At 50.8% G+C, this 16426-nt stretch overlaps 1 protein-coding gene across 3 annotated transcripts; it reads left to right on the forward strand.

Annotated features, from left to right (window-relative positions):
• The first annotated feature begins 1136 nt into the window (after positions 1 to 1136).
• On the forward strand, positions 1137 to 11349 carry C2cd2l (C2CD2 like). Of its 3 annotated transcripts, XR_005091966.1 has the most exons (15): positions 1137 to 1895; positions 3811 to 3906; positions 4289 to 4408; positions 4583 to 4693; positions 4777 to 4893; positions 4970 to 5081; positions 5218 to 5326; positions 5962 to 6026; positions 6115 to 6242; positions 6341 to 6515; positions 7315 to 7416; positions 7553 to 7689; positions 7776 to 8061; positions 9135 to 9249; positions 10266 to 10352. XR_005091966.1 is itself a non-coding variant. In XM_028866352.2 (14 exons), the coding sequence occupies exons 1-14, from the start codon at positions 1542 to 1544 to the stop codon at positions 10475 to 10477; spliced, it is 2124 nt and encodes a 707-aa protein (XP_028722185.1). In that variant the 5' UTR covers positions 1139 to 1541; the 3' UTR covers positions 10478 to 11349. The 3 variants fall into 3 exon arrangements, 2 of the variants coding, with proteins under 2 accessions (XP_028722185.1, XP_028722186.1); XM_028866352.2 differs by lacking the exon at positions 9135 to 9249 and having other exon boundaries at positions 1139 to 1895; positions 10266 to 11349; XM_028866353.2 differs by lacking the exon at positions 9135 to 9249 and having other exon boundaries at positions 1139 to 1895; positions 7556 to 7689; positions 10266 to 11349.
• The last annotated feature ends 5077 nt before the right edge of the window (positions 11350 to 16426 follow it).

A 16426-nucleotide genomic window follows, 5' to 3' on the forward strand; every position in this document is an offset into this window, starting at 1 on the left:
TTTTTTTTGTTTTTTTTTTGAGACAGGGTTTCTCTGTGTAGCTTTGGAGCCTGTCCTGAAACTAGCTCTGTAGACCAGGCTGGCCTCGAACTCACAGAGATCCTCTCACCTCTGCCTCCCTTGTGCTGGGATTAAAGGCCTGCACCACCACTGCCCAGCCTCTGAGTCTTTTACTAGATACCCTCCCTTGTCCCCAAGAAGCGAAGATGAGCTCGTCTTTAAGGAATCTAGAGAAAAGGGTACCTAGAACATCATTTCTTTGGAGTTGGCTGGGGTATCACATATGTGGTTTGTGGGGTGGGGTCTGCTATGACAAGGTCTCACCTAGGTTGGATTCAAACTCCTCGGCTAATATATCACCCTGCTTCAGCCTCCCCAGTAGCTAGGACTACAGTCAGGTGGCAATACACGAGATGCTACACATTGGGACGAGAGTCTTTTGACCAAATCTATTGATAGTCCAGTGCTACAATGCCAGCTCCCTTTCTCATTACCATCCCCTCTACACGTGCTCCACAGGCAGGAGCTGTTACTATGGAAATGTATTATTTTTAAAAACAGACAGCCCTGGGCTTGGGAAATATCTCGAGAACAAACCCACGCAAGCAAGGAGGTTAATAGGGGGGTTCCTGAATCCTAGCTCCAAGGGGAAGAAGGACGATGGAAATGTTCTATTCTCAACCTTTACCAGATTTAGGTGCATTTTTCTCGCCGTTGATATTAGCTGGACTTTTGCCAGGCACCTCTCTCTGGGAGGCATACCTAACCCCTCCTTACCCAGGGCCAAGCTTCAGCCAGGGGATAAGACCAGAAGCTGCTGCTGAGCCAGGTATTGGAAGTGGGTGGCGATTTCCACAGGGACCAACTCGTTCTTAGCCCCACAGGCGTCCAACCTGTAGAAATCTAAGAAGCATAAGGGAAAACAGGGGGTATCTCAGATAAGTGAAGTTGCCTTGCCCGGTACTGAAGGGGTGCGCCCGGATTTCAGGGCGGGGCGGTTAAGGACTCCGCCTACTTCCATCCCGGAACCCTCTACGTGTACAGCTCAAGCCCCTGCCCTCCTCCAGCTCTGAGCGCCTGGCTGCCTAGGCCCCGCCCGGTGCGGGCGCGGCTCCTTTAAGGGTGGGTGGGGGCGGGGCGCTGGCGGTGTTGTCAGTGTCAGTCTGCGCACGCAGCCCTCCCGGAGCCGGTGCCGGCCCGCGAGCCCCGGTGTCTCTGCAGACCGGTCCCCGCCCGGGTCCGGCGGGGCCCGCGCCGTGGGAGGAGTCTGATGCTAGCTGGCGACTAGCTGGGGTCACACCACCGGACCTAGCGACCCGGATCCCCGGCTACGGAGACCGAGCCCCGGCGTCGCGACCCCGGAGGACCTCTTCTCTGTCCGTCCGTGGCACCCACTGGTCCTGGGATCTCCGCGGCGCCGGAGAACCCCGGAGCCCGCGCGCTCAGCCCCGGGGGAGCTCGCCCACGCCCCGCGGCCCGCCCGGGCCATGCTCCCCCGGGGCAGCGGCTGAGCCCAAGCCCGGACCTGAGCCCGCGGGAGCATGGATCCGGGCTGGGGGCAGCAGGACGTGGGCTGGGCGGCCCTGCTGGTCCTCTTCGCCGCCTCGCTGCTCACGGTGTTGGGCTGGCTGCTGCAATATGCCCGGGGTTTGTGGCTGTCGCGAACTGGTGGGGGCCAGGACTCCCGACCCATCTCAGCCGCGGAGCCTGGGGGTTCGCTCCGCGAGCTGGGTGTGTGGCGTTCGCTGCTGCGTCTGCGGGCGACCCGGACCGGCGCCTCTGAGGAATCCGGCGTCCGGGGCCTCCTGGCTTCGCTCTTTGCCTTCAAGTCTTTCCGGGAGAACTGGCAACGGGCTTGGGTGCGAGCCCTGAATGAGCAGGCCTGCAGGGACGGGGTGAGTCGCATGGAGCCCCTGGGTCGTCCCTTCAGCTTTGCCCCTTCTAGGGAAGAGCCTACTCATGTTAAGAGGGCTGGATTAGGGCTGGGGATCAACTAGAGAACCCCATTGCTTTCTCTTTCGGATCACAGGAAAGCTTGCAGGTGAGGTTGGGGGTTGTAAGAGTCCAGCTATGTACCAAATTTTCTATTTTTATGTGCAAGTTACTCGGGTTCCAAACCTGGTACAAGTTACTGTTCTCATAGCAACGCTAATCCGTGTGCCTGAGGGCACTTCCGCCTAGACTGGGCTGGCTAGCCCAAGAGAGACAGGTGCACCTGCAGAAGGAATTTGCCTGGTCCTCATACCACCACACCCAATTAAGATTTCATGCTCCCAAACCCTGGTGGTCAGGTAGATTTCCCCCAAGGTTAACTGAATCATTTCTTCGTCTATCAGCAATTTAACTACTACAGTCAAACATAGTCTCCTCCTCCAGGCTGGCTTCCAATGTAGTGTTGAAGGGAAAGGAGTTCAGTTAGAGGGCGTATTGATAACCGATGTCCTTCTAATAAATGAACTTGGGCTGCCCCTTGAGGGTCAGTCATAAACCAGCTCAGCCTCCCTCCGCCCGCCCGTTGCACTATGGGCGTCTGGCCTTCCAGGAAGTGGGTAGGAAGCAGTCATGAGACTGGGGTTGGATGGAAGGCAGAGGTCTCCCTTTTCTGGCCCAGCAACATCTCCTGGCCCCCAGTCTATCAGCTCCTTTCTCAGGGGCTTCTCTGTTTCCAGCCATAAGAGCTTGGAGGCTTTGCCCTATTCATCCAGATCCCTGGAGACAGAAGCGGCTCCACCAAGTTGTCTTGGTTCTTCTTCCCAGCCGGCCAGCTGAAAAGCCAGATGACATCTGTCAGTTTACACATTGAACCTACCCCTCCAACCTGGCTCTTCCTGTACTTTGTCCCTGGGTCAGAAGCACCTCCCTGGGACAGCTGACTCAGCTGGACATTGGCCTCTCTTGCAGGGGGGAGGGAGGAGATCCAGATTCTAGGCGCTCATCTCCTATCCACTCTGGCACAACTTTTGAAGAAGACAGCTGCCATAGCAAGGAAATTGTCTTCCCCTGGTTTCCCAGGGAAAGTGAAGGAGCCCTGTGAATTTGTTTTCTCTATCTGAAGCTTTTGAGGACAAATCGCCCACCCAGGCTGTGCCCCCTCCTCAATTCTTCCACCCGCTCTCCACTGCTGTAGGAGAATTAGGGGGTGGCTCTTTGGAGAGCTAAGCAGCTTTCTGCTCCCTAATACCATCCTGATGTCCGCCTTAAGGAATTAACCAGGCCTGGGACCCTTGAGCCCTCCCTCAAAGCTTGCCTCTCTTCCCAGCACTTCTGATCAAGTTTCCCGAAGCCATGCTGTTAGTCTTCGTTTCTGAGAATTTAGGTGGATGTGACCATTCCCATCCTATTTATTTGTGAAAAGGCCTAGTCTTATTTCTCCATCTTACTTCACAGTAAATGACACAACCATTTCCCCCTTAGCTCAGCCCTGCCCAGCAACAGATGGCAATGAACATGTCAATTGTTGTTGTTGTTATCTACCTTTATTTGTGATTGAAGAGTTAGGTGAAGGAAGAACAGGGAGGTTCCTGGGATTTGAAGAGGTGTCCAAGGTTCAAGGCAAACTCCCCTCCGAGGGATTCTCGCTTCCAGGTTCTTGGCAGCCGCTTAGGAGCTGCAGATCCCTGGAGATGGTGGTGGTGGTGGGGGGGACCTTAAGAGGAATACCTTCTATTCTAAAGTCCCGAGCCAAGGAGCGGCCCGCGGCCAGCCTGTAGCTCAGCCTCTGCAGCGCTAGAGTCCAGCCAGCAGCTGAGTAGACCAGCCCTGAGGGGACAGCTGCAGAGCCTTGACCTTGTGCCCACATTACTTCCTCAGAGCTCCATCCAAATCGCCTTTGAGGAGGTACCCCAACTCCCACCCAGAGCCAGCATTAGTCATGTGACCTGCGTAGACCAATCAGAGCGTACCATGGTAAGGGTCTGGTGGGCACAACTTGATAGGGCCGGAGTGGGGGGTGGAAGGTTGATCCCAAGATTCCCTCTAGTCTGAGGGTTCTTAATTTTGAGTTTCTATGTGCCTTAAGGATCTAAGGATTTGTTTCAGGAGGTCGTAAGAATCAAACTGAAGTGATAGGCAGTGTGTGTGTGTGTGTGTGTGTGTGTGTGTGTGTGTGTGTGTGTTTCTGTGGGGAGGAGTTTTTAGCTTTTATCTAGTTCATTGAGAAGCTTAGGGCCCCAAAAGGGTGACGTCCCAAGGAAAACAGAAATGGGGACGGGTCTCTTGAACCATCGTAGGGCACAGTAGAGCAAGGTGAGCGCCCTCTTCAGTGCCTGACGCTGCCTCCCTGTCACAGGTGCTGCGCTGCCAGCTCTCTGCCGAGGAGGTGCGCTTCCCAGTCTCTGTGACCCAGCAGTCGCCCGCTGCCGTCTCCATGGAGACCTACCACGTCACTCTGACACTGCCACCAACACAGGTGGAGGGAAATGTGGGAAACTGAGTTGGGCAGAGGACAGTTGAGTTGGCCCAGCGGTTTTTCCTTTGGTTGCTCTCTGGGATGGAATTTGGGAAGGGAGGGTCCTGAGGGCTTAGCCCTGTGTCCTCGGAAGAGTGAGGCAGGTCATTCTAATCCTCTTGCTCTTGTCTCCAGTTGGAAGTCAGCCTGGAGGAAATCCCTGATGAGGGGCTGCTGGTGTCCTGGGCCTTCACTGACCGCCCAGAGCTCAGCCTAATGGTGCTTCCTAAGCTGCAGAGCAGGGAGGTAAGAAGGGGGGCGGCGGGCAGAGAAGAGACTGAACTAGCAATGGAGCAGAGCACAGGCTCCACCTCTTCTCCTCTCCACAGAGAGATGAGGAACAAGCAGAACTTTCAACAGTTGAGGAACTGATCAAGGATGCTATAGTCAGCACTCAGCCTGCCATGATGGTCAACCTCAGGGCCTGCTCTGCCCCAGGAGGCCTGGTGAGTATTTGCAGGCATCCCATCTCCAGGATTCTATATCAGGATTATTGCTCTTTTTACCTCCTTCTGCTCTTAGGTACCCAGTGAGAAGCCACCCATGATGTCTCAGGCCCAGCCATCCATCCCCAGACCCACACGATTATTCTTACGGCAGCTTCGAGCATCTCACCTGGGAAGTGAGCTGGAAGGTAAGAACTCCATTACCCTTGCCATAGTTGCCATAGGTACAGGCAGCCCCTTACCCTCTGCCAACGACTCAGTTTCTCCGTCCCTTAGACTTTGTGTCTTCTGCCCGAGCATTCTCTGCCTTCTGGCTCCTTACAGGCACTGAGGAACTGTGCTGTGCTGCCGAGCTGGACAACCCCATGCAACAGAAGTGGACCAAACCCATGAAGGCTGGTCCTGAGGTGGAATGGGCAGAGGATCTGGCACTGTAAGTCATACCCTGCTCCCAGCCCCTGTTCCCATAGGCAGTCAGGATGAAGAAACCTTTCCAGGCTAGTCTTGGCATGAACCAGCCAATCCTGCTTTCAGTGGCCTTTAGTGTGGACCTCTACTGTATGCCAGGTCCCTGGGCATAGAGATAAGATACAGCCCTACCTCTGGGTGGGTCACAGGCCTGAAGCAGAGACAGATGTACCTAGGGAAGACAGGACAGTGTGCCAGTTGAGATTCATGCACAGCATACCATGTGAGTGCTTACATAGGGGAGATGAAGTCTTATGATGGAGTAAAGATCTGATGAGGCTTCATTTTAAAACCATACCTTCAGACAAGCATTGACCAGAATGTGAAAGTCTTGGAACAGCTTGGAAAAGATGAAGGGCAGCTTCAGACTGAGAGAGAGACAGGAGTTGGGACCTGAGTGATGGGGATGTGAGTGTCTGGCTGAGGAAAGTGGGTCCCACTCACGACTTGCTCCTAGGAAAATGGATGTCTTGGAGGACAGGACGGTCTGGTTGGAGCCTTGGTGCTCTCTTCTTTGCCCACGTCACTGACTCAAGGGTGGAGTTGGTTTGCTAAAAAGCCCCTTCTTCCCTGACCTGTCCCTCCTCTTTCGGCCTCCAGGGATCTGGGTCCCCAGAGCCGGGAGGTGACCCTCAAAGTGCTGAGGAGCAGCAGCTGTGGAGACGGTGAGCGTGGGGCAGAATGGGCACTGCAGAGTGGGCGCCAGCGGGTCCTGCTCACGGGCCCAGCTCACAGTGTCACCTTTGTGTGCAGCGGAACTCCTTGGCCAAGCCACACTGCCTGTGGGCTCCCCCTCGAAACCCCTGTCACGAAGACAAGTGTGCCCACTGACTCCAGGGCCGGGGAAGTCCCTGAGCCCAGCGGCCACCATGACAGCAGAGGTGAGAAGTCGACCACCTGGGGGGGGGGGATGGGTGTAGACCGAGGCCGGGCAGCCTCTGGGATGCTAACCCCTTGCTCTCTCCTCACCGTTGGGCAGCTGCACTATGAGCAGGGCTCCCCTCGGAACCTGGGCACACCCACCTCCTCCACCCCGCGCCCCAGCATCACACCTACCAAGAAGATTGAGCTGGACCGGACCATTATGCCTGATGGCACCATCGTCACCACTGTCACCACTGTCCAGTCCCGGCCCCGCGTGGATGGCAAATTAGGTAAAAAGGGGCAGCTCTCGCCAGGGCCTTCGGCTAGAACCCATTCATTGCCTGCTAGAACCCATTCATTGCCTGCTAGAACCCATTCATTGCCTGCTAGAACCCATTCATTGCCTGCTAGAACCCATTGCCTGCTAGAACCCGTTGCCTGGTGAGGGAAGGGGAAGGAAAGCCCTAAGGGCGGTACATCTTGTTTCCTGCGGTCCCATTCTGACCCCACTGCAGCCTCATCTGTGTCTCTGGAACCTTCCTCGCACCCCTCCATCCCATCAGCCCTCCGCTCACCATCGGTCCTTTGGAACCTGCTAGTCTCTCCTCTTGCTCCAAGTTCCCTTCTCTCTTTCCACGGTGTCTCCCCTTCCTTGCATCCAGCCCCAGCTGGCTAATTGTCCCACCTCCACTCCCAACCCTATGTGGCCTCTGGGCTCTTCCAGCAAACCTGGGGGCTTCTGTGACATTTTTCTATCTCCGGTGGCCTTACATCCCACTTGTTCCGTTCCTAGGAATCCCATGGCAATTTCCCTATCTCCAGGGGCCCCTACACTTTCCCCATATATGTTTGGCATCTCCCTAGACCCTCAAGTGGACCCCGTGGCGCTTCCCCATGCTGCTGTCCTTGGTTCCTCTGGCATCTTTTCCGTTTGTACAGCATCTTCTTAATCACCCTTGTGATTAATCCCCCTTAATCATCCTTGCCCTCTGAGTCAACCAAAGCCTGCATCTCAATAAAGACAGTTGGGCGGGGCGTGGGGCCGTTCTAAAGCACTTCCCAGCTCACGCCCCCTCCCCCACCCACCAGACTCCCCCTCCCGCTCCCCGTCCAAGGTGGAGGTGACTGAGAAGGAGACGACTGTGCTGAGCGAGAGCGGCGGCCCCAGCAATGCCTCCCCCAGCAGCAGCCGTGAGTGGGGACGGGGATGAGTGAGCACGGAGGGACCTTAGGCTCCCGGAGTCAGGAACTGCTTTGGGTGGAGCAAGAGGAGTCTGAGTCCAAGAAGTCAGGTAGAAGTCACGCTATGTATCCTCTGTATCCCCAGCAGGGGAGAGCCACCTCTCTAATGGCTTGGACCCAGTAGCAGAGACAGCAATTCGCCAGCTGACTGAGCCCAGTGGGCGGGCAGCCAAGAAGACACCCACCAAGCGCAGCACGCTCATCATCTCTGGTGTTTCCAAGGTAACCGAGCTCTGGGGAGAGAGCTAAGATGGGGAGAAAGCCCTAATGGGTCATTCTTGCCCATTAAAATCTGTCCCTCCCGGCAGGTGCCCATCGCTCAGGACGAGTTGGCACTGTCCTTGGGTTATGCGGCCTCTCTGGAAGCCTCAGTGCAGGATGATGCAGGAGCCAGTGGCGGCCCTTCATCACCTCCCTCCGACCCATCAGCCACATCCCCAGGAGCCCTCGATGCCCTCTCCAGTCCCACAAGCGTCCAGGAAGCAGATGAGACGACTCGTTCGGACATTTCTGAGAGGCCGTCCGTGGATGACGTTGAGTCAGAAACAGGGTCTACTGGTGCTCTGGAGACCCGAAGCCTCAAGGACCACAAAGGTGGGGAGCAATGGACAAATCATCCCCCTACTTTTTTTTTTTTTTTTTTTTTTTTTTTTGAGGGGCAAGGCTGAGACAGAGTCAGGCCTGGAACTCAACCACGTAGCCCAGGCTAGCCTCAAACTTGAACTAATTCTTGGCCTCAGTTTCCCAAGTGCTAAATTCTAGGCATGGGCCACCATACTGTACTCAGCTGTCTACTGCTCTTGTACATCACCATATTGTCACCACAGTCCTGCCAGACGGCTCGAGGACACGGTAGACTTGGCTAACCTGTCTTCAAGGGTCAGGCAAACTCAGGTAGAGCAAGGAACTTGGTGCTTAGTTCCTAGGCTGGTGTGACCACCTGGAGTGACAGCAGGGAGGTCACTGTATTTGCCTTCTTCCCGAGCTGATGGGCTCGCTTGGTTTTGTTGTTTGAAGACAGGGTCTCATGTAGTCCAGGCTGGCTCACACTTGCTCTCGACCCAAAGTTGGCCTTAAATATCTGATCTTCATGCCTCCCCCTCCCAGATGTTAAGATTATAGGTAGGCACCAACATGCTCAGCCCTTCTTTGTTTTTAGTTATGACATTTCTTTCTTTCTTTTAGTGTGTGTGTGTGTGTGTGTGTGTGCGTGTGCACATCACGGCACACACTCAGAAGACAACGGGCAGGAATTGCTTGTCTCCTTCTATCATGTAGGCCCCTGGGATTGAACTGTAGCTGTCGTGTTCAGCAGCAAACACTTTTGCCTGTTGAGACATCTTGAACAATTTTTTAAAAATGTGTATGGGTGTTTTGCCTACATGCATATCTGTACATCACATGTGTGCCTGGTGCCCAAGGAGGTCAAAAGAGGTTGTTGGATCCCATGGACCTGGAGTTAGGGACAGTTATGAGCTGCTATGTGAATGCTGGGAATCAAACCTTGGTCCTCTGGAAGAGCAGCCAGTGCTCTTAACCACTGAGCCACCTCTCCAGTGCCCTGCTGAGATATGTGCCAGCTCTTGTTTAGTTTTGTTTTCTCACACTGTATCCAGGGATGGCTTGGAACTCACTGTCCCCCCCCCCCTTTTACTTTGTATCCCCAGTTGCTTGGATATAAGAAATTCTACTCCATGCCAACCTAGAAGTTGTTCCTCTGAACTGGGTGTGGCAGCACACATCTATAATACCAGCACTCAAGAGGCAGAGGCAGGTGGATCTGTAAGTTCAAAGCCAGTCTGGTCTACAGAGTGAGTTTGGCAGAGAATACGCAGTGAGACCCTGTCTCAAAAAAAAAAAAAAAAAAAAAGAAAAGAAAAAAGATTGTTCCTCTGAGCCAGGGATGGTGCAGGGATGGTGGCCCCTATAATCCCAGTATTTGGGGCTGGAGCAGGATTTTGAGTTAAGGTCGCTTCCAGGCCACCTATTGAGACTATCAAAGAAGGGAGGAAGGAGTCATTCTCCCTCTGGTGGTGACCCAGGCTGCAAACACAGTTCTTGACTTCAAAGGACAGAGTTTGCTGCTGTGCGTCTTCCCACCTTGACCAGGAAGCCTGTGAGCTGTCGTCTGTTTGTGATGTAAAAGCTAGTGTGGGCATGCATGCTGTGATCTCAGTACTTGAGAGTCTATGGCCAGAGGATGACTGTGAGTTTAAGATCAGCCTGGGTTACATAATGAGTTCAAGGCCAGCTTGGGCTACACATCCAGAATCTGCCTCAAACAAAACTAACAAAAAAAATTTCAATCTGTGGCTTGCATCACTTCTTGAGATAATGGAGTTTTTAAGTTCAAAACCTACTGTGTAAGCACCTTCCTCTTTCTTAGAGACCCATATTTACCTCTTGGAGGTTTCTAGACTCCCCACTGCTCACACCCTGGAATCCAGTATGTTAACCCATCTTTCCTTTTATGACTTAGAGGCTTTGAGGAATGCTCTGTACAGCCTTTGCCTTTCCACAGGAGGCTGAGTCCCAGCGTGTGCTCCCAGAGCAGCGGCCCCTACCCATTCCTCCTGGGATAGGGTCAGAGGTGCACACAGATCCCTCCCCCGGAATGTCATGTCTTCCTCAGGATGGGGAAAGCTCATGTGTGCTTCCAGTTTCTTTCCCAGGAAAGTCAGGCGTTAGGCAAGAGACTTTCCGTCCTTCATCTTCTGTCCTATCATCCCAAGTCTTTTCTCCGTCCTCACCTCATCCAGTGCCCCGCCGTCTGCCTCAGTTTCCCTTCTTTCCCACAGTAAGTTTCCTGCGAAGTGGCACTAAGCTCATCTTCCGCCGGAGGCCCCGACAGAAGGAAGCTGGTCTGAGCCAGTCACACGATGACCTCTCCAACACGACAGCCACACCTAGTGTCCGGAAGAAGGCGGGCAGCTTTTCTCGTCGCCTTATCAAGCGGTTTTCCTTCAAATCCAAACCCAAGGCCAATGGCAACCCCAACCCCCAGCTCTGAGAGCCCCCCTGAACTAGGAGAGGGCAAGAGTTCTCTCGGTCCGTTCCCCACATCCCCCTCTGTACCCCCTCCTGGATTGCCAGTGCTGGGGCACGGACGGGGCGGTCCGGTTCTGAGAAGCCCCGGCACTCTGGGCTGTGGGGTAAATTGGAAGGATGCTTGATGTGGGAAGCATTTGAGAGGCGGGCACTCGTTGCTGTGGACAGAGAAGAGAGTTTGGCAGCTGGGAGGAAGAGGCAGGCTCTGTCCAGGCATGCGTGGACATTCTTCAGAAGCCTGTGCCCTCTGCTGGTACTGCCCCCAGGGAGGAGCCCCAGGGCACGCATCTCGGCAGATCCTTCTCCCTTATTTATTTTCTTTTCTATTTATGTGTGTGGTCTAGGACCCTTGGCAAACATGCTAGAGGGCATCTCTCCCAGGTGACCCTTTTCTGTCCCAGGAGGGTAAGGCAATTTCCAGGAGAGGTTTCTACACCTCTCTTGGGGGTCCGCACTTAGACCAGCACCAATGTCTGTCTCAGGAAGACATTGGCAGATCATAGGAAGCCGGGCTAGTGCCCAGGATGGGGGGCAGGTACTCCCCACCTCCCTACCTCCCACACTGCTCCTCTCCTCTCCTTCCCCTTTATTACCATTTTGTACTTGATGCCTTCTCCATGAGCAGTGGCTCAGTTAGAAGGAGGGAGCCAGGAAGCGGGCGGGCAGGAAGCCTTCCCTAGAGAGGTAGCTTTAGGAGCTTTAAAGTCAGACTGATCATAGAACAAGGTTGCACCTCTGTGTGTTGGGGGATGATGATGATGATGATGTCCATTGCTGTGTGATGGCTTGGAATTTAATTTATTTAATTAAAGTCAAATTGGAGTTTATAAACGAGAACTGCTGGTTGTCCTTTGAAAAGCAAACAGGCAGTGGGACTGTGGGACCGACAGAGTAGGAGGACCATTGGCATTGACCCAGGTAGTGAGGTAGGACAGAAGACAAAGCTCCAGAGGACAGACAGAGAGGCACGCAGAGAGGCTTGAGTGGCAACACTCTGAAAAGTAAAGTTTCCACAAAAGAGCTAGTCAGCCAGTTCACTTGTCTTCATGCTCCTTTCTCAAATAGGCTGCTCTTTCTAGGACATGACAGAGTTTGGAGTGTGGACTCTGGGACTGGACTATTTTGATCTGAGACCCAGCTCCACTGGTTACCTTTGTGACCACGGCCAAAAGTGTGGGTGCTCAGCTGTTGGTGTTTTATCCAGGGTCTCTCCTATGTTGCCCTGGCTGGCTTGGAACTCCTTGTAGACCAGGCTGTCCTTGAACTCAGATTCCCCCTGCCTCTGCCTCCTGAGTGCTGGGATTAAAGGTCTGCACTAGCGCACCTGGCTGTGTGCTCAGCTTTTTTTTTTTTTTTTTCCTGTAAAATGGGGACTATGAGCTGGGCACATAGCTCAAAGGTAGAGAGCATACCCAAGGCCCTGGGTTTTATCTCTAGCATCGTTTAATGAAGTAGATGGAGCCAGGTGTGGTGGCATAAACCTCTAATCTCAGTACCTGGGAGTCAGAAGCAGGAGATCTCTGAGTTCCAGGCCAGTCAGGGCTATATAGTGAGACCCGTCCAAAAAAAAAAAAAAAATCCTAAAGTTCTATTTGTAAACATGAGTGAGTTTAGGTACCTACAGATTACGTCTGTTTCCTGTCCTTTGGGATATCACACCAGACGTGAACCAGGTAAGCTGCTATAGGAGGTTGTGCAGAATGCAGAATTCATAGGCAGGAAACTAGGCCTGCTGCAAACATCTCTTTATCTGGAACAAGCTACTTCTCCTTTCTGGACCCCAATTTCTTCACCTCTGAAATGAGAGTGTGTTGTTGTTTGTTTTTCACTCTCTGGCTCTCTGGGGGCCTGCCACCCAACTCCCAAATAAGTCACACAGAGTCTCATTATTTCTTATAAATGCACAGCCTTAGCTTGGCTTGTTTCTTGCCAGCTTTCCTTACATTTAAATTATCCAATCTACCTTTTGCCCCTGGGCTTTTTCCTTTTCTTCTGTAAATCTTACTTTCACTCTTATTCCATGGCTGGCTGGGTGACTGGCCCCTTCTTTTCTCCTCTTGTTCTCTTGCTCTTTCTTGATCCCCCTTTTCTCTTTTTCTCCTCCTATTTATTCTCTCTGCCTGGCAGCCCCACCTACCCCTCTCTCCTGCCTCACTATTGGCTGTTCAGGTGTTTTAGACAGGCACAGTAACACAGTTTCAGAGTTAAACAAACACAACATAAACGAATGCAACACATCTTTGCCTCATCAAACAAATGTTCCACAGCATAAACAAATGTGACACATCTTAAAGCAATATTCTACAACAAGAGGGGCCTTGGATAATCAGGTCACTTCTAACCTTGATGTATAATTTACTCGGGATTAGGCTTGTGAATAGACAGCATGGATTTTTTTTTCCTTTTCCGGATACAGGGTCTTGCTATGTGGCCCACATTGGTCTTGGAGTTTCCCGGTGCTGAGAATACAGGTATGTGCCATCATACCTGCCTGTTACTTGTTTTGTTTCGAGACAGGGTTTCTCTGTGTTAACAGCTCTACCTGTCCTGGAACTCACTTTTTAGACCAGGCTGACCTTGAGCTCACAGAGAGCTGCCTGCCTCTGCCTCCCGAGTGCTGGGATAAAAGGCGTGCACCTCTACCACCTAGCAAGCACACGTAAACTCTCCCACTTAGTTTATCTCAAAACCCTTTTTACCTTTTAGAGATAGGGTCTAAATTACCCGGATTGGCCTTGAATTTCTCCGTAGCTCAGACGGACCTTGGTGTCATCCCCCCATCTCCACCTCTCTGGTGCTGGGATTAAAGATGAGTTCTCATGTCTCACCCAATCCATACCTTCTAATGAGTGTAAATGATGATTGGGTATGTGTGTAGCTTTTAGAAAACTAATCTCAGAAAATGTCTGGATAATTCAGCCAAAATTGTGGTTTCTTGTCAATAAAAGATGAAAGTTGCCAGGCAGTGGTGAGGCACATCTCTAATCCCAACAGTTGGGGAGCAGAGACAGGCAGATCTCTATGAGTTCGAGGCCAGCATGGTCTACAGCATGAGTTCCAGGACAGCCAGGGATACACAGAGAAACCCTGTCTCAAAAAAAAAAAAAAAAAAAAAAAAAGAAAAGAAAAGAAAAGAAAAAGGATAAAGAGTTCTGTGTGTTTTAATTTAGTCAAGCTGATCTCTGAGTTCAAGGCTAGCCTGGTCTACAGAGTGAGTTCCAGGACAGCCAGGGATACACAGAGATGTTTGTTTAAAAAAAAAAAAATCAAAAAACCAAACACCTGGTTGGGGATTTAGCTCAGTGGTAGAGTACTGGCCTAGCAAGCACAAAGCCCTGGATTTGGTCCTCAGCTCTGAAAAAAAACGACAACAACAACAAAAACAAAACACCTAAAACAAACAAACAAAAGATGAAAGTAAGCTATACTAAGCAACAAGCCTTTAAATCTGGACATATTTGTTCATGTGTCTGTGTTTACCTGACTGGCCTCCAACTCAGATCCAGAGACCCACTTACCTCTGCTACCCACCCCCATAGCCTAGCGCTAGGATTAAAGGCATAGCTCACCCCATCCTGCTAATTAAAATCTGGAAACATAGATCCATAAAAATACTGAGATTTGTGCTCTGAAAACCACATCTCTGTGACAAGTTTTTCTTCATGGAATTACTAAAATGGCTAAGGACCATTTTCAGTGCTGTAAACTCTAAGTTAAAATGAGGGCTAGCATTTTATGAAGTAGTGCTACAATCACAAATGTCTTAATTAATTAATATGGTTGATAAAATAACTGGGTGTGATGGCACATGTCAGCACTCTTAAAAACAAGGAGAGGTGGGGCCGAAGAGAAGGTTCAGCCAAAAAGAATGCTTGCTCCTTTTACAGAGGATCCAAGCTCAGTTCCCAGCACTCACATGGTGACTCATAACCATCTGTAACTGTAGTTCCTGGGGATCTGATGCCCTCTTCTGGTACCAGGACAGACATGATGCATATACATTTAGGCAAAACACAAATTTTGTTTTTAATTTTTGAGATGGTACTGAGGAGATGGCTCAGTGTTTAAGAGCACCGATTCCTCTTGCAGAGGATCCAGGTTTGGTTCCCAGCACCCACAACCATTTGTAACCAATTCCAGGGGGGACCGGATGCCCTCTTTTGGCCTTTGCAGGCACAGCACATACACAGTGTACATACATACATGCAGGCAAACACTCCTAGACATTAAATAAATAAATCTTAGCCAGGACACATGCCTTTAATCACAGCACTTGGAACGAAGAGGCAGTCAGATCTCTACGAGTTCAAGGCCAGCCTGATCTACATGGGACTATAGGAGTGAGCCATCATGACCACAGCTGCATTTTTTTTTTTTTTTTTGCTTTTGAGATAATGTCTCACTACATTGCTTAGGCTGGCCTTGGGATCTGTCTGCCTCCTCAGAGGCAGAAGACCTAGGATTACAGGCCTTGGGATACCTAGCTCAAACTGACCTATTTTTATGTTCTTTCAACTTTTATTTATGTGGGACATTAAAAAAATTTTTTTTTTTTGAGAAAGTGTCTCATAGCTCAGGCTAGGCTGTCTTGTAACTTAACTATATAGTACCCCATCCCCTCAACTGATCTCAAATTTATGATCTTCCTGACTCTACTACCTCAGCACTGGAATTCGGGTGTGTAAATGTTACACACCAAGCTTAATGTGGTGGCTGGTTTTGTTTTCTGAGGTGAAGTCTCACTGTGAAACCCTGGCTGGCCTGGAACTCACTATGTAGACCAGGTTGGCCTTGAACTAATAAAGATCTACCCTCCCTGTGCTGCTCCTTTCCCCCTCCCCCGACTCCCACCCCTCTCGTTAATGTGTTTCCTGATTACATAAATTATATAGATTTGTTTTCAGAAGAGATAGACATAGTAATGCAATAAAATATCAATCCTAATGTATATTATTACTAAGATATATTATTTAACAAATGTCTTGAGCCAGGTGAAGTGGTACACACATTTATACCAGCACTCAGGAGGCAGAGGCAGGTGGATCTCCATGAGTTCAAGGCCAGACTGGTCTACATAATGAATTTCAGGACAGCCAGGACTACATAATAGAGAGATCCTGTCGAAAGAAAGAAAGAAAGAAAGAAAGAAAGAAAGAGAGAGAGAGAGAGAGAGAGAGAAAGAAAGAAAGAAAGAAAGAAAGAAAGAAAGAAAGAAAGAAAGAAAGAGAAAGGAAGGAAGAAAGGAAGAAAGAAAGAAAAAGTTTAATTAAAAAAATTTTTTTGAAATAGGGTTTCTCTGTGTAGCCCTGGCTGTTCTAGTAACTTGTTCTATAACTTGCTCAAACTCAGAGGTCCACCTGCTGCTGTCTCCAGAGTGCTGGAACTAAAGATATGCAGCACCACACCCAGCCCGGCAGTTTTAAATACTTACTGAGTTTCCCTCACTGGACTATGTGACTGTGACTGGCTTATAAAAGTAAACAAATACACACAAGTGTTCTTCCTCATTGTATAAAAAAGCAGAGTAGTAAACACACAAATATAATAACCATAATAAGGACACAACCAAATATAAAAACACACAAATATACCATAACAAAGAGAGTCAGTTCTTGGAGAAGGAACTATCACCACTGAAAACACAAGAATGGGCAGGAAAGTCAGTCACCTAACTGGAAGGGGAAGGGGAAGGGAAGACTTTCATTTAGGGAAAAGCAAGTGCAAACCCTCAGAAGTCAAAGAAGCTACCGTGTGGAAGGGAAACTGAAATCTGTGGCTGAGATGAGGTCGAAGATTTGTTGTAGATTTGGTTTGGGGCCGTTGTACTGAAGGCAACAGATGCCTTTGAATATTTTCACAGGGTGGTGACTTGACCAGATCTGGTTTTGTTAAAGATCACCTTGCTGAGCTC

Source organism: Peromyscus leucopus, chromosome 7 (genome assembly GCF_004664715.2).
Source record: "Peromyscus leucopus breed LL Stock chromosome 7, UCI_PerLeu_2.1, whole genome shotgun sequence".
NCBI classification, from domain to species: Eukaryota; Metazoa; Chordata; class Mammalia; order Rodentia; family Cricetidae; genus Peromyscus; species Peromyscus leucopus.